The sequence below is a fragment of the Neoarius graeffei genome, chromosome 27, assembly GCF_027579695.1.
Source record: "Neoarius graeffei isolate fNeoGra1 chromosome 27, fNeoGra1.pri, whole genome shotgun sequence".
In the NCBI taxonomy this organism is placed as follows: domain Eukaryota; kingdom Metazoa; phylum Chordata; class Actinopteri; order Siluriformes; family Ariidae; genus Neoarius; species Neoarius graeffei.
In genome coordinates, this window is record NC_083595.1 from 18,334,995 (window position 1) to 18,352,327 (window position 17,333).

General features: G+C 44.8%; 1 protein-coding gene across 1 annotated transcript in view; it reads left to right on the forward strand.

Annotated features, from left to right (window-relative positions):
* The first annotated feature begins 387 nt into the window (after positions 1-387).
* Positions 388-17,333, forward strand: part of otog (otogelin) — a 550,025-nt gene continuing 533,079 nt past the window's right edge. The window contains exons 1-6 of the mRNA XM_060911543.1: positions 388-508; positions 780-994; positions 1,051-1,984; positions 5,068-5,175; positions 5,484-5,641; positions 6,377-6,498. Coding sequence (XP_060767526.1) covers positions 388-508; positions 780-994; positions 1,051-1,984; positions 5,068-5,175; positions 5,484-5,641; positions 6,377-6,498 — 1,658 coding nt within the window. The remainder of the gene's footprint in view (positions 509-779; positions 995-1,050; positions 1,985-5,067; positions 5,176-5,483; positions 5,642-6,376; positions 6,499-17,333) is intronic.

The window sequence follows — 17,333 nt, forward strand, 5'->3', positions numbered from 1 at the left end:
CATGCACCTTTCATGCAACCCCATATTCAAGCTCATTAGGACTAATTTCCATGCATCTGTTCCTGATCAAAGTGCAGTCAAAGCTCGCACATATAAGGACTCTCCTGACACACAGACTTTGTGAAGTATATGCTTTGTACCCTATGTCTGACATTATCTAGCCTTTGTATTTTGTATTGATTTTCTGGTTTTGACTCTCACTTGTATTTTTGGATTTTGCCCTTTGTCCTCTGCCTTGGTTATACTGCCTGCATTACCACTGCTTGTTTTTTGATACTGCTTTTGCTTGAAATTTTGGAAGTGTATACCAGCTTGCTTTCAGTAAACTCTGTAAGCACTGACATCCATCCATTGCTCATTTACATGACAGAATATGTCACTGACCACATGGATGTAGTGAAAGAGAGCAGGCACACTATGCAACACCATGCCAGAGTCACGGTGCTTAAATCGGGATCTGTATGGTTCATCCAGAAGCTAGGGTTGGATATACTGGCATCCTTTTATGGTATAACCTATTCACCCTGTGGATTTCTGCTACAGTGCAGGCTCTTCTATAAGGACCTTGTAGAGCCCAAGCCTGCAGAGAACATCTGGTAGGATGCATGAATTATTGTCTCATTGGACCAGCAAACTGGTGGGCTAAGTACCTAGTCACCTTTGAGCACCCATGCCTTCAAGATGCCAAGTCTTTTGGCAACATGTTAAAGTTCCTGTTCCAGGCACTAGGGAAGGAGGATCCCGTCAAGTTTTTTGTGGGTGGGGGGCTGGTACTCCAGAAGCTGACACGGCTGCAGATGGGGAGGCCTCTGCTCCACAGTTCCTTCCTGAGGCTGACACAGTGGCAGACAGGGCAGTCTGTGCTCCAGAGTTCCCTCTTGAGGCCAACACAGTGACAGAGTGGGAGGTCTTCACTCCAGAGCTCCCTCCTGAGGCTGGCACAGTGGCAGACATGGAGAACTCCACTCCAGAGCTCTCACCAGAGGCTGACAGGGTGGCCTTGCTCCAGAGCTCACACCAAAGGCTCACAGAGTGGCCCTCACTCCAAAGCTTGCACTGGAGGCTAACAGGGTGGCCCTCACTCCAGAGCTTGCACCAGAGGCTGACAGGGTGGCCCTCATTCTAGAGCTCACACTGGAGGGAGACAGGGCAGCTGTCAGTTCTGAGCTCATTCCAGAGCTCACACTGGAGGCCGACAGGGCAGCTTTGCTCCAGAGCTCACACCGGAGGGCGGCTCTTGCTTCAGGCTTCAGGGAGGATGAGATCTTCACTTCACTGCCAGGCTTCAGGGAGGACAATATCATAGTTCCACCACCAGGGTTCAGGGAAGATGAGATTTCACTGCCAGACTTCAAAGAAGATGAGATCATTGATCCACTGCCTGGCGTCAGGGATGACAAGATCGTCACTCTGCAGCCAGGCTTCAGGGAGGATGCTGTCACTCAAACTAAGCCTTTGCCCATCTCTGAGCCCATGTCAGAACCCAAATCCCTGTTGAAGACAGAGTCCATGCCTATGTTCAAGTCCATGCCCATGCTTATGCCAGAGTCCATGCCAAGATCAGAGCCTAAGCCAGAGTCCAAGTACATATTCTTGCCTGAACCCATGCCCATATTGACACCTGAGTCCTTGCCCACGTTCAAGTCAATGCTCATGCTGACACTAAGGTCCATGCCCATGCTCAAGCCCAGGTCCATGCCCATGCTGACACCTGAGTTCATGCCCATGTTCATGTTCATGCCCATGTTTATGCCTGAGTCCATGCCAATGTTAAAGTCTCAGCCAGAGTCCAAGTACATGTCCTTGTCTGAACCCATGCTCATGTTCAAGTCCATGCCCATGTTGATGCAAGGGTCCATGCCCATTCTGATGCCAAGGTTTAGACCCATGCTCAAGCCCATATCCACACCTGAGTCCATGCCAATGCTCAAACCCATGTTCTTGTCAAAATCCATGCCTGAACTTCAGCCCATATCTGAGTCCAGTTCCATTTTTTGGGCCTATGCCTGCATACATGCCTCCATACTAAGCCAAACCTGAACCCAGGGTTCCACTTGCATCCATGCTCCCATGCAAAGGGCAACTTGACCAAAAACCTCCACCTAAGCCCACGTTCCGGTGCCATGTCATGCCAGAGCCAGAGCAGAGCTTTGAGAGGACTTTGTCCAGCTCCTGATCCCCATCCCTGTGGCCAACCAAGGAGGTTTTTGCTCCCAGAGGGAGCTGTTTGGGGTGGGTGGGTGGGGTTCTATCATGTCTATATGCATTGGCGCTTGGAGCATGCAGCATGTGCCTCAGACTCCAACTTGCATGCAGTGTCATGCTCAAGCTCATTATGACTACTTGCCATGCTCCTGTTCCTGTTCAGAGCACAATCAAAGCGCATGCATAAAAGGACTCTCCTGACACACAGACTTGGTGAAGTATACACCTAGTATCCTGTGCGAGACATTACCTAGCCTTTGTATTTTGTATTGCTTTTCCAGCTTTGACTCTTGCTTGTATTTTTGATTTTGTCCTTTGTTTCTGCCTTGGTTATACTGTCTGTACTTCACATTACCATTGTCTGTTTTTTGTTACTGCTTTTGCCTGATATTTTGGAACTGTCTGCCAGCTTGCTTTCAATAAACTCTTTCAGCACTTACATCCATCCATCACCAATGTACATGACAGTAAATTCTTAGGGTTTCCAAGTCTCCAAAACTGCCATCAGATACCATTTCCATGCCAACAAGTTATTTGGAAGGTATGCCAGAAAAAAAGCCAGAAAAGGCTTTTTTTCTGGCATACCCTCCAAATAACAGAAAAAAGTCAGTTATCCACAAATGTAAGCACCTGAAGTTTGTGAAATGCTACTACAACTTTGACTGGAACAGTGTTGTGTGGTCTGATGTAACAAAAATGAAGCATTTTGTAATAAATATTCAAGGTGGGTTTTGTGTCAAAAGAAGGAAAAGAACCCTATCCCAACTGTAAAATATGGTGGAAATTCTGTGATGTTTTAGGGCTGTTTTTCCTCCAAAGGACCTGGAATCCTTGTTAGGATACATGGCATCATGGACTCTATGAAATACCAAAAAAACACAGACTCAAGCTTCTACCACATCCACCTCAGTCCCCTGACCTGTACCCCACTGAAACCCCATGGGGTGAACTGAAGAGGAGAGTGCACAAGAGAGGGCTTAAGAACCTAGATAATCTGGAGAGATTCTGTAAAGAGGAATGGTCTCAGATGCCCTGCTCTGTATTCTCCAACATTACAAGAGGAGACTCAGTGCTGTTTTACTGGCAAAGGGAGGTTGTACAAAGTAATAAATGCAGGGGAGTGAATATGGCACTTGTTTTTGTTGAAAATATTTATTTCTTGATGAGGGTTTTGTGTTTCTCTGAATAAATTTATTTCAATTAAAGATTGAATGAGATGAAACTACTTCAGCGATGTTCAATGAGGACAGGCCCTTTGATGGCGATGTAGGCCTATGCTATATGCTATAGATGCTGGGAATCCTTGCATACTTGAGAACGTCTGTATTGGTATCTCTGTCTATCCATGATATTCCTAGGACGCAGTGGAGACAATGTAGTTGAACTGAGTTTACTCTCTTCTCTTGGCATGTTTATATGAAGCCCAGCATTCACTACTGTATGGTGTGTGTACTTTGTGCACAATGACCTTGGTATTAGAGGTTAATTTGCTGTTATCCCATACTCTTTTCTTTAGATATTACATAGTTGCATCTGCCTAAGCAATCCTGTTACTAATCTCAGCGCCTAGGGACAGGTTTGCAGTTACTTTAGCCCCATGGTAGATCAAAGAGTCCCCTGATTTGAGTGTTTGACCATCCAGAAGAATACGTGGTGAAGATGCAGTGTCCTGTCCTAATACTTTGGTATTCTTCAGGCTGATTTCTAGGCTGAACTCTTTGAAAATTGATAAACAATTCAATGTCAGCAAGAAGAGCTGCATCATCAGCAAAGAGAGGTTCTCAAATGACCACCTGGCACACTTTGGTCTTCGAGCGATGGCAAGCAAGATTAAATAATATGCCATCGCTACAAGTGTGCAAGTAGACATCTTCAGTTGAATCTCCAAATACATAGCATAGAAGCATCAAAGAGAAGATGCAGAAGAGTCTAGGGGCTAGAACACATCCCTACTTTACACTGCTGCTGACTGGGAAGGGTTCTAATGAGGTGCCATCATGACAGTGCTCTGAGAGTTTGCGTGGAAGGACTTGATTATTTTTAGCAGAGTTGGTGGGTATCCCAACTTTTGGAGTAGCTCAAACAACCCCCCCCCAGCTCATTGATCAAATCCATCCATCCATTATCCATAACTGCTTATCCTATGCAGGGTCATGGGCAAGCTGGAGCCTATCCCAGCTGACTATGGGTGAGTGGCGGGGTACACTCTGGACAAGTCACCAGATCATTGCAGGGTTGACACATAGAGACAAACAACCCTTCACACCTATGGTCAATTTAGAACCACCAATTAGCCTAACCTGCATGTCTTTGGACTGTGGGGGAAACCAAAGCACCCGGAGGAAACCTACACAGACACAGGGAGAACATGCAAACTCCACACAAAAAGGCCACATCGGCCACTGGGCTTGAATCCAGAACCTTCTTGCTGTGAGGTGATAGTGCTAACAACTACACCACTGTGCCACCATCACTGATCAAATGCCTTTGTCAAATTAATAAAGGCAATGAGGAAGGGACAGTGTTGCTCACAAGACAGGACAATTGATTTGGCGATGAATCTTTACAAGGCATGTCAATAATCATGGAGGGCACCAACTATATATATATATATATATATATATATATATATATATATATATATATATATAAAACACAGGCCATCAAAATGATGACTGCGCATGCTATAAAAGTATAAATTTAAATTTCAAAATGTAATCTTTAACTGTTTGTGTCAGAAAAATGACACTGACCATTGTCACAATATTTTCTTGCACAAAAAAGTGGCAAAATTCATAGATTTTAATATTTGTTGGCATACTCACAAATGGATCATAATATACAGTACTTTTAATTCTACAGGGAGTACAGATCCTTGTATGTTTCAATGCCTGAATGGAGATTATTGTCTGTATCCAGACGCCTGCAACTGTTCTTTCTATCAGGCTACAGAATCATACTGCAAAACAAGTATGTATTAATAGCATTTAGGACTTTTTACTTGAAATATTTATTTAGCTGTTCACAGTTTAACCTGTTGGTAGTTTCACTGTGAGTTTGAAAGATCATATAATCACATGTAAATGCAATGCAATTGTTCTTTTAATACTGTGGTGTTTGTGCTGAAATGGTACCTGTCACTGACACAGATTCAACTGAGCAAATTACAAAAAAAACTTAGTTTGCACTCCAGTAAAATTTAGTCCTTGACTTGGTGCTTTAAATGTAAAGTATCTGCAATTCTTTTGAGCATGCAAATAAAATTGGAGATGTTTTAGTTCCAAACACAGGCTTGGAGAGAGAGATGACATGTCGATCATGGGGGCAATATAACTATGAGACGTTTGATGGCCTTTACTACTACTTTCCTGGCAAGTGCAGCTACACACTCCTAAAAGACTGTGAGGACAACACAAAGTCAAGTGTGTTGATACAGGTACATGCACATTCACAGAAACATCTCATCTAATGGTGCTGAACAGGTACACAGTATAAACTACCACATAGTTTCTGTGTGGTAGTTTTATTAACATCCATCCATCCATTATCCATAACCGCTTTTCTTGTGCAAGGTTGCGGGCAAGCTGGAGCCTATCCCAGCTGACGATGGGTGAGAGATGGGGTTAACATTAAAATGTGACATCCTTTTTAAAGTTAGACTTTCATTAGCAGTTTTTGTTTAAATCCAGCTATAGGTCAGTTGCAACTATAGTTGAATTGTATTTTATCAGATGGTAGAACTGTGCCCGTTGTGTGTGTGTGTGTGTGTGTGTGTGTGTGTGTGTGTGTGTGTGTGCGCGCGCACGCGTGCATGCAATTTGGGAAGATAGCCTTGGGCCAGCTTAGAGAAAGTGATCTCATTATTGGAGTAATTTATGTCCCTTCCAGTTTAATAGAGTAATTATGAGCAGGGCCAAAACAGCAAACAGCATTGGCTTTGTTCTCTGAGATTCAATGATGGGAATTCAGAGTAGTGAACCTGCTTTATCCTGGACTTTCATTGAGCCAAATGCCAATATTATTTGTCACTGAATTAAAGGGCTCGTCAGCAGTCACTTAGTCTTTGATGAGTAGAAGAAAGTATCCTATAAATAATTATTATGCCTAGAAACACATTTATCTTCTATTTATACACTATATTGCATATCCTTTTCTGTGCTGCCTTTTGCAGGTCCATAATGATCCAGAATGCGATTCTAATCCATACTCCTGCAGACGATCATTAAGCCTCTTCTTACCACGGGAAGGCGAGCTTAGGTTACAAGCATTCAGTGTCACACTCAGGGGTCAAAGGTAGCAAAATACAAAAAGGCTTTATCAAATTTACAACAGTACTAAGTTTAACGTATACTAGTACAGTATGAGTGCTTGTGCAAATGTGACCATTTTTTGTAAAGTAAAAAAAAATTCATTTAGCAAATCTGTCAGATGAACACAATATTTGTTTAAATATAAATTATCCTCAAAAATTACAAACCCCATTTCCAGAAAAGTTGGGAAATTTTCCAAAATGCAATTGTGACAACTCTCTGAGGTTTGTAATAAAGAGGAACTGGGAGCAGCCTTCAGTGAATGTCTCATTCATCTCATCTCATTATCTCTAGCTGCTTTATCCTTCTACAGGGTCGCAGGCAAGCTGGAGCCTATCCCAGCTGACTACGGGCGAAAGGCGGGGTACACCCTGGACAAGTCGCCAGGTCATCACAGGGCTGACACATAGACACAGACAACCATTCACACTCACATTCACACCTACGGTCAATTTAGAGTCACCAGTTAACCTAACCTGCATGTCTTTGGACTGTGGGGGAAACCGGAGCACCCGGAGGAAACCCACGCGGACACGGGGAGAACATGCAAACTCCACACAGAGAGGCCCTCGCCGGCCCCGGGGCTCGAACCCAGGACCTTCTTGCTGTGAGGCGATAGCGCTAACCACTACACCACCGTGCCGCCTTCAGTGAATGTGTTTTTATTAATTTTTCTTTCTTTTCAGTGCAATTATTAAATCATACACACAGACATCACATATATTGGGGAACACAGCTCTCTCTCTTGTTCCTGGTGATCTGAAAGACACACAAAGACACAAGGTAATAGACAACCAGAAATTAGACACAAGTGTACCTCGTCACATGTTACCTGCTAGTTCAACCTGACTCCTCACCATTCACAGCCGACGCATGACTACACCCCCACTGCCACATACCCCCCCCACCCGACTCAGGCCGGAGAGCCTACAGCTGACTTTGCCCCTCAGCAGGAGAGGTAATCTGCCACCACCATCTGCGCCCCTAGCCTGTGGACCACCTCGAACGTAAAGGGCTGAAGGGCCAGATATCAACGAGTGATCCACATGTTGGCATCCTTCATACCACTGGAGTGGGGCATGGTTGGAACAGAAGGTGAACAGGTGTTCTAGCAGGTAGTATCAGAGAGTGAGGACCATCCTCTTGATGACCAGACATTCCTTTTCTATGGTGCTGTACTTTGACTCTCACATGGAGAGCTTGCAGCTGATGTACAGCACTGGGCACTCCTCCCCCTCCACCACTTGGGACAGAAAGGCCCCCAGCCATCTGTCTGATGTGTCAGTCTGTAAAACAAAAGGAAGAGAAAAGTCAGGAGAATGCAACAGTGGGCCCCCACACAAAACCACTTTTACCTGAGGAAAAGCCCTTTCATATGGCTCTGTCCATTGGACCAGATCTGGTGACCCCTTTTTAGTGAGGCCAGTCAGCGGGTTGGTGACATCCAAAAAGTTAGGCATGAATCACCTATAATATCCAACCAGCCCCAGGAACTGCCTCACCCCCTTTTTGGTCTTAGGTCTTGGGCAGGCTGCAATCACTGAAGTCTTATCAATTTGGAGATGCAGCTGCCCATGACCCAAGTGGAAGCACAGATACCATGCTTCCACCCATCCAATTGCATACTTTTTTGGGTTTGCTGTGAACCCATCATGCCTCAGTGACCTCAGGACCACCCTGAAATGTTGTACATGCTGCTTACAATCATTACTATAAATGACCATGTCATCTAAATAGGCTGCTGCATATGCATTGTGGGATGGAGAATTTGGTCCATGAGATGCTGAAACATCACTGAGGCCTCAAACAACCCAAAAGGAAGGGTGACAAATTGGTGTAAATAAAACAGAGTGGAAAAGGCCATTTTCTTGTGGGATAATGGAGTCAAGGGGATTTGCCAATATCCCTTTGTTAAATCCAGTGTTAAGTAAAAGCGAGGCGCACCTAACCGATCAAGCAGTTCATCAATGCGAGACATCGGATATGCCTCAAATTTAGACACTGCGTTGACTTTTCTATAGTCCATACAGAACTGGACTGACCCATCAGTCTTGGGAACCAAGACCACTGGGCGGCTCCAGTCACTGTGCTCAATTACTCCCATGTCAACCATTGCCTTGAGTTCATCTCAAAGAACATTTTTCTTGTGCTTGGGGAGCCAATATGGGCAGCTATTCACCACCATGCCCAGGGGAGTTTCAATGTGGTGCTCCATGAGGTCAGTGTGACCAGGAAGGGGTGAGAACATATCACAGAATTCCTCCAACAACCTGACAACCTGTGCTCTCTGGGATGGTGAGAGGTAGTCTCCATCGGGGACTGGGATAAATTGGGCCGCACCTTTTGGACTTACTTCCAGTTCCAGCTCCACCCTCTCTGGAACTACTGTTGCCAGAGCCACAGGAATCTCCTATCTCCATGGTTTCAGGAGACTGAAGTGGTAAATTTGATGTGCATCACCCCAATCTGTGTGCCTGACCTCATAGTCGACTCCACCAATTCACCATGTGATCTCAAAGGGCCCTTGCCACTTGGCAAGTAATTTTGAGCTTGAGGTGGCAGTAAAATGAGGACTTTATCTCCTGGTGCAAATTCCCTTAGCCATGCCCCTCTATTGTACAGGCAAGATTGACGTTCTTCTGCCTTTAACAAATTCTTCTAGGTTATGTGACTCAGTGCATGGAGTTTTGCTCTCAGGTCAAGGATGTATTGGATTTCATTTTTGCTTTGAGAAAGCCCCTCCTCCCAATTTTCTCTAATGATGTCTAAGATGTCATGGAGCTTGTGGCCATACAGTAATTCAAATGGGGTAAACCCGGTGAAGACTTGCACTACAAACAACAGAGGCTCTAGCCACCTATTCCAGTTTCTAGCAACCCTGTGAATGAACTTATGAATCATGTTCTTCAGTGTTTGGTTACATCGTTTGACCAGCCCATCCATTTGTAGATGATAAACACTAGTACGAATTGATTTAATCCCCAATAATTTGTACAATTCGCAGAGTGTGTGTGACATAAACATAATGCCTTGATCAGTCAGGATTTATTTTGGAACTTTGACTTGGGAGATAATGCAGAAGAGTGCCACCACAACACTGCATGCTGAGATATTGCAAAGAGGCATGGGTTCTGGGTATTGCGTTGCATAATCCACTATGACTAACACAAAGTGATGCCTACGTGCAGATCAGTCTACTTGCCTGATGACATCCATGCCAATTCTTTCAAAAGGGATCTCAATTAATGGTAATGGCCGCACACCACCTGTGGACATTGATGCGAATCCCTGGCCAACAGAAACGAGCCATGAGATGATTTAGTGTTTTATCCTGACCCAAGTGCCCATCCATCAGATTATGATGAGCCACATGGAATAAAAGTTCCCTATGGCTCTTTGGGACCAACAACTGTGTTGTCTCTTCCTTAGTTTGAGTGTCCTGAGTCATTCAATATAGGCTATCCTTAATAATACAAAAATACAGAAAGGAAAGTGCTACATTAGGTTGGAGGGGTCAGACATCAATTACTTTCACTTGGTCAAAAGCATGCCTCAGAGACTCATCACGTGTCTGTTCTGATGGGAAATTCTTGGAATTGAATAACGACAGGCATTAGCGGATTTTTGTGGATGTCACTGTGTACACATCTGACCTTCACCAATTGTGCATTTTCCAGTGTGGGGAGTAGGTTACAGGGAAATGACCTCCATTTCCATGGGGCTGGGGTAGAAGAGGGGTGAGGAGAGAGAGCAGGAGAGGGAGAGGGATGGGTAGAAAATGAAAGTTTGGCAAAAGCAAACAGGTAGCCGGTCTTGCTGCACATCAGAGCATGGAAGCGCTGGTGATGTTCCTCTGGTCCATGCTGCAGTATAGCCCGCTTCAGGTCTGGGTACTGCAGCATGCTGGTGATGGGGAGCTACCGAGCCATGAGCTGGGCCTCCTCTGACAGGAGCGACAATAGGTAGGCCACCCACTGTGAGGTTGGCCAAAAGCATGCCTGTGACATGCTCAAACAGCTCCATGAATACTTCTGGATCATCTTACCCATATGGAAAAGATGTACTGTAGATAAATGTTATAAAATTTGTATGTCCTTTGTCTGAAACTTGTATGTAAAGCATACAACAGTGAAACCAGATATAAGATCCTTAGTAAATTTGAACAAAATGAAACTTGTATGATTTGCGTATTTATCAGAACAATATGACAGTAATGCAAAAGTGGCCACTTTCAGGAGTAAATCATATTCCTTATATGATGCACAATACATGAAACATAAACTGAAGGTGATGGAAAGTTATATATTTTTTATAAGTTTCTTCTATTTCTTTTCCATATGGGGTGGCCCCATCTTAACCAGCTGAACAGGGAGGTTGGCCGCAGGGACGACCACTGGAGTACCCACTGATTGGACCAGGCTCCTGATCACCTGCTGGTCTTCAGCCTGGGCCTGGAGCAGGGTTTAGAAGTGTTTTTTTTGGTCCACAGACAGCTCAACGAGGACCGGAGTGTGTCGAGTGTGTTGCAGGCTTCAAATTCTAACTTAATTTATATTTACAAAATACAATTAACTTGGTCAGTAAAACTATTGAAAATCTTTTTTTGTGCTTTTGTCAAAATAAAGGTTAATGTAGTTAACAAATCACAGATTTTTGTTTTTATTGAATTTAAAAAAAAAAATCCCAACTTTTTTTGAAATGTGGTTTGTAGAATGTTTAGCACTTAAGTGTGTGTATAGCTTAAACCATGTAGCATTGCAGAGCTATATTGTATAGCTGACCTATGAAAACACCGGAGGCATCCCGACTGATCATCTCTGATTTATTTCATACTTTCACAAACATATTATTATTCTCAGTAAACACCATACAAAATTTCAGCCTTATATCTTTATTAGTTTTTGAGATATTGGGGCTTTAAAAATGGAGCATGACACTGATTTTACTGTAAAAATAAGTGGTACAGAAAAAAATGCTAAGTTCAGTAAGTCATTACTTTTGAACTTTTCATGGTAGATGCATGAAATTTTCAGGAGTTGTTCTTAGGTACTAAATATCTTTAACTACTATAAAAGAAGATCCACAGTTGCATATTTGTCAGTTTATAGCTTGCTAAAACTGTACAAAAAAATTCATTTGTGCTTTGGAGCAGTTTTGGCCCTCTGTATTTCTATATTGAAGCATATCAGATCTTTCAAATTTTTCAAAAGGTATCAAATACACCATGTTTTGCTACAGATGGAAATAGATTTTTATTATTAGGCTATTATTAGTGGGAATCATCCACAAGTACGATTACTTACATCAACTGGCAGGCAATATAAACTTCCATCTGATGTTGAAAAGCAAATCAATACATTGTTCAAGCTCTTCAAGTAGACAGTATTTTTTTGAAGTTTTGCTTCTACTGACACTGTAGTTTGTTTAAATTGTACAACCCCAATTCCAAAGAAGTTGGGACGCTGTGTAAACTGTAAATAAAAACAGAATGCGATCATTTGTAAATCATGGAAACCCAATATTTCATTGAAAATAGAACAAAGATAACATATCAAATGTTCAAACTGAGAAATTTGATTGTTTTTTAAAAATAGATACTCATTTTGAATTTGATATCAGCAACACGTTTCAGAAAAGTTGGGACGAGGCGTGTTTACCACTGACTACGTTTACATGCACATCCAAATCGAGCTGCTGTCGGTAATCGAGCTGAAGGTCCCAGCAGGGTGCCAGAGAAATCCAATCCTACATGCACACAATGAAATCGGGCTATTGTGTGAGGTGCATTGTGCACCCAAGCCACAGGTGGCTCAACACGCCCCATCGTGTTGGTACACTTCCAGTTGTCGTCATGAAGAAGAGCTATTCAAGAGTGTAAACAAAGTTATCAGTTCCGTGTTCTCCATTGCGTGTTTTTCTCCCGTCCATGAATTTTAATATATTCAACTCCTTAAGCTGAATGAGCATGAACTCTGTCTCCTCATTGCTCCAGAAGTGCACGTTTCTGCTTGCCTGTAGCAGTGGGGGCGTGGTCAAGCGCCGGTCTGTGACAGGAGGGCGGAGCCAGGGAAGGTGAGTGGCAGAATCACTTCACCTGAGAGTAATTAACCTGTGTTTGTGTGTCTTCCCAGTAACCGCGCCCTATTTAAGGAGGCAGAGGGAAAGCAGAGGGGAGAGCTCATCCCGGGACTAGAACACAGCGCGTGCGTGTTTTTCTCTCAAGAATAAAAGTAGGCTGTTAAACTGAAAAGTCTGACAATAAAAAGCCTATTAGTACCAGAAGCTTTGTCCTGCCGTCCTCTGTGCTCCACCCACACTTCAGAGAGCTCTACATCGCCATTTTCTCTTCTTCGTTTGTTCCTCCTGACCTCTTCTGCTGCTCGCTACTACTGTTGTCATGCCGACTGAGGCTGTTGTGTTTCCCGCTTGTGGTCTCGTCACTCGTCACTTCCGGAAGTAGCTCGACAACTAGCTCGATAGGGTATACATGCACAAAGTAGCTCGGCAGAAATCGCATAAACTAGGTCGTGTAGCTCGATTCCGAGAAATCAAGTTCGGTTCAATTTCAGCCGAATTAAGGTGTATACATGGCATTTTGAACTTCGATTTCAGTCGAGCAACGGCAGAAATTCGATTCTCTCTATGTGCATGTAAACGTAGTGACTGTGTTGCATCACCTCTACTTTTAACACTGTAAACATTTGGGATCTGAAGAGACCAATTGCTGTAGTTCTGAAAGAGAAATGTTGTCCCATTCTTGTCTGATATACAATTTCAGTTGCTCAACAGTTTGGCGTCTCCTTTGTCATAGTTTGTGCTTCATAATGCACCAAATGTTTTAAATGGGAGACAGGTCTGGACTGCAGCAGCCCAGTTTAGCACCTGGACTATTTTACTATGGAGCCATGCAGTTTTAATATGTGCAGAAAGCGGTTTGGCATTGTCTTGCTGAAAGAAGGAAGGCCTTTCCTGAAAAATATTTTGTCTGGATGGCAGCATATTGCTGTGAAAAGGGTTTATATCATTCAGCATTAATAATGCCTTCCCAGATGTACAAGCTCCCCATGTCATGCCCCCTCATACCACTAATGCCCCCTCATACCACCACAGATGCTGGCTTTTGAGCTGTGCACTGATAACAAGCCAGATGGTCCCTCTCCTCTTTAGTCTGGAGGACATGGTGTCCATGATTTCTACAAAGAATTTCTACTTTTGATTCGTCAGACCTCAGGACAGTTTTCCACTTTGCCTCAGTCCATTGTAAAAGAGCTCTGTTCAGAGAAGGGGGCGGGGTTTCTGGATATTGTTTATATCTGGTTTTAACTTGCATTTGTGGATGCAATAATGAACTGTTTTCACAGATGATAGTTTTCTGAAGTCTTCCTGAGCCCATACAGTGATTTCCACTACAGACACGTGTCTGCTTTTAATGCAGTGTCTCCTGAGGGCCTGAAGATCACAGGCATCCAATGTCAGTTTTCAGCCTTGTGTATTGCATACAGAGATTTCTCCAGATTCTCTCAATCTTTTCATGATTTTATGGACCGTAGATGATGTGATCCCCAAATTCTGTGCAGTTTTACATTGAGGAACATTATTCTTAAATTGCACTGTTTGCCCACGCAGTCTTTCACAGAGCAGTGGACCCTGCCCCATCTTTACTTCTGAGAGACTCTGCCTCTCTGGGATGCTCTTTTTATACCCAGTCATCTTAGTGACCTGTTGATAATTAATCTAATTCGTTTTTTTTAGTGTTAAGCAACTTTTTTTAATCTTCTGTTGCCCCATCCCAACTTTTTTGAAATGTGTTGCTGACATCAAATTCAAAATGAGCATATATTTTTCAAAAAACAATAAAATTTCTGAGTTTCAACATGTGATATGTTGTCTTTGTACTATTTTCAATGAAATATAAGGTTTCCATGATTTGCAAATCATCACATTCTGTTTTTATTTACAGTTTACACAGCGTCCCAACTTTTCTGGAATTGGGGTTGTAGAACTGGGTATGGTAAAACTTGCAGAATAAAGATAAGCTGAAAATTTAGGCATAAAATACAAATATTAGTTCTCTGATACAATTTTGTGATTTGTATTTTAAGTACAGTGGCTCTGTACTTAATAAAACTAATAAAGATTTTAATAAATAATATAATAAATGCTGAAATTTTGTATGGCATTTACTGGGAATAATAATAACTTTGTCATTGTACAAGAATACAATGAAATTCTGTACATTAGTATGAATAACAGTTTGTGAATGTTAGGGTTTTGCTGGGATTCGAACCTGGTTCGTTGGTGTGATAATCCAGCAAACCCCCACTAGGCCACCAGGGGGATGACTCAAATGCAGAGGCGTGAGGCGGAAGTAGAAAAAGAATCAAAAGGTTTATTTAAACTATATACACTATATACAGGGCAAAACAAAAGACAAAAAAAAACCAAAGAGTATAATCCAAAAGAAAAGCAAAGTGCAAAAATTCAAAAGCTAAGAAGATCAAAAAACACAGTACAAAGGAAACTGGAGATAAACATAACAGCACAAAGACTCCGTGACAAGAGGACTGAACTCAGGGGTATAAATAGACAAACTAATTAAGGACACAGGTGAAGATAATTAGGCAATTAACACAAACACAAGACACAGGAACAGAGGCGGCCTCTAGAGGCCAAAATAAACACGACATGAAAAGGAAATAACAGCGGCCTCTAGAGGCCAAAACAGTCCTAGTCCTAACAGGACCCCCCCCTCTAGGAGCGTCTCCTGACGTTCCCAGGGCGATCCGGATGGGCCGAATGGAAGTCCCGACATAGTTCTTTATCAAGGACATCCCGAGCAGGAACCCAGCAGCGCTCCTCAGGACCATAGCCCTCCCAGTCCACCAGATATTGCAACCCGCCGCGGACCCGGCGGGAGTCAAGCAGGCGATTCACAGTGAACACAGTCTGCCCCTGGAAGATGCGGGGGGGTGGGGGGTTCCTAGGGGCAGGGGCATACGTAGACGTCAGTATGGGCCGTAACAGGGAAACATGGAAAGTGGGGTTGATCCTCAGAGTCCGGGGCAACTGGAGCCGGTAGGAGACAGGGTTCACCCTGCACACCACCTTGAAGGGGCCAATGTAGCGAGGAGCAAGCTTGCGGTTCTCCACCCGCAGTGGAAGGTCCTTAGTGGACAGCCAAACACGCTGCCCAGGGCGGAAAGCGTGTGCAGGTCTTCTATGGCGGTTGGCCTGAGTCTGGTTGGTTCTGGAGGTCTGTATGAGGGTCTTCCTGACCTTGCTCCAGGTCTTGCGACACCGTCTCACATATTGGTTGACCGAGGGCACCCCCGCGTCCTCCTCCTGGTCCGGGAACAGAGGTGGCTGGAACCCGAATTGGCACTGGAATGGCGACAGCTTGGTGGCCGATGACTGCAGGGTGTTGTGGGCGTACTCCGCCCATGGCAGCCAGGTGCTCCACGATGTCGGGTTATCCATAGCCAGGCCTCGCAGGGTGGTTTCCAGGTCCTGGTTGAGCCTCTCCGTCTGACCATTGGACTGTGGGTGAAACCCAGAGGAGAGGCTGGCAGTGGCTCCGATGACCTTGCAGAACCCGTGCCACACTCGGGAGGAGAACTGGGGCCCTCGGTCTGAGACGATGTCCTGTGGAAGACCAAAGACTCGGAAGACATGATTAAACAAAAGTTTCGCAGTTTCAAGAGCAGAGGGGAGTTTGCACAGTGGTATGAAGCGGCAGGCCTTGGAGAATCTGTCAACTAAGACCAAAATGACCGTGTTACCTTGTGACTCAGGGAGACCCGTGATAAAGTCGACTGCCACGTGGGACCAGGGACGCCGGGGAATGGTCAGAGGATGCAGGAGACCCTGGGGACGCTGTCGTGGGTTCTTGGTTCTGGTGCAAACCTCACAGGACAGGACAAATGACCTTACTTCCTTCTCCATGTTAGGCCACCAGAAGCGTCTTTTCAGGAAGTCCAGGGTCCTCCGAGCTCCCGGGTGGGCGGTGAGAGGGGAAGAGTGACCCCACTGGAGAACCTTGGCCCGGGCTTGATGTGGGACGTACAAGAGGCCTGGTGGCCCCGTCCCAGGACCGGGGTCCTGGCGTTGGGCTCGTCGGACAGCCTCCTCAATACCCCAGCGGACAGGGGCCACAATCCGGGACACAGGGATAATAGGCCCGACTTCATTCTCCCTGTTAGTGGCAGAGAACAGTCTGGACAGTGCGTCAGGTTTGGTGTTCTTGGAGCCGGGGCGGTATGAGAGGGTGAAGTCAAACCGACTGAAAAACAGGGCCCACCTAGCCTGTCGAGGGTTCAGTCTCTTGGCTTGCTGGAGGTACTCCAGGTTCTTGTGGTCAGTCCAAACCAGGAATGGATGTTGTGCTCCCTCCAGCCAGTGCCTCCACTCCTCAAGGGCCAGTTTGACCGCTAGCAGTTCTCGATCCCCCACATCGTACCGGGACTCAGCAGGACTCAGGCGGTGGGAGAAGTAAGCGCAGGGGTGCAGCTTTCCTTCCGAACGTTGAGAGAGCACCGCGCCGACACCACTGTCCGAGGCGTCCACCTCCACGATGAATGGTTGGGAGGTGTCCGGGAGAACCAGAATGGGTGCCGTGCAGAAGCGGTCCTTGAGGTCTTTGAACGCCTTTTCTGCCTGAGGAGACCAGCCATAAGATCCACCTGTCCCTTTGGTGAGGTCTGACATGGGTGCTGCCACAGAACTGAAGTTCCTGATGAACTTGCGGTAGAAGTTAGCGAATCCTAAGAACCGCTGAACCTCCTTAACGGACTTGGGAGTAGGACAATCCCGGACGGCCAG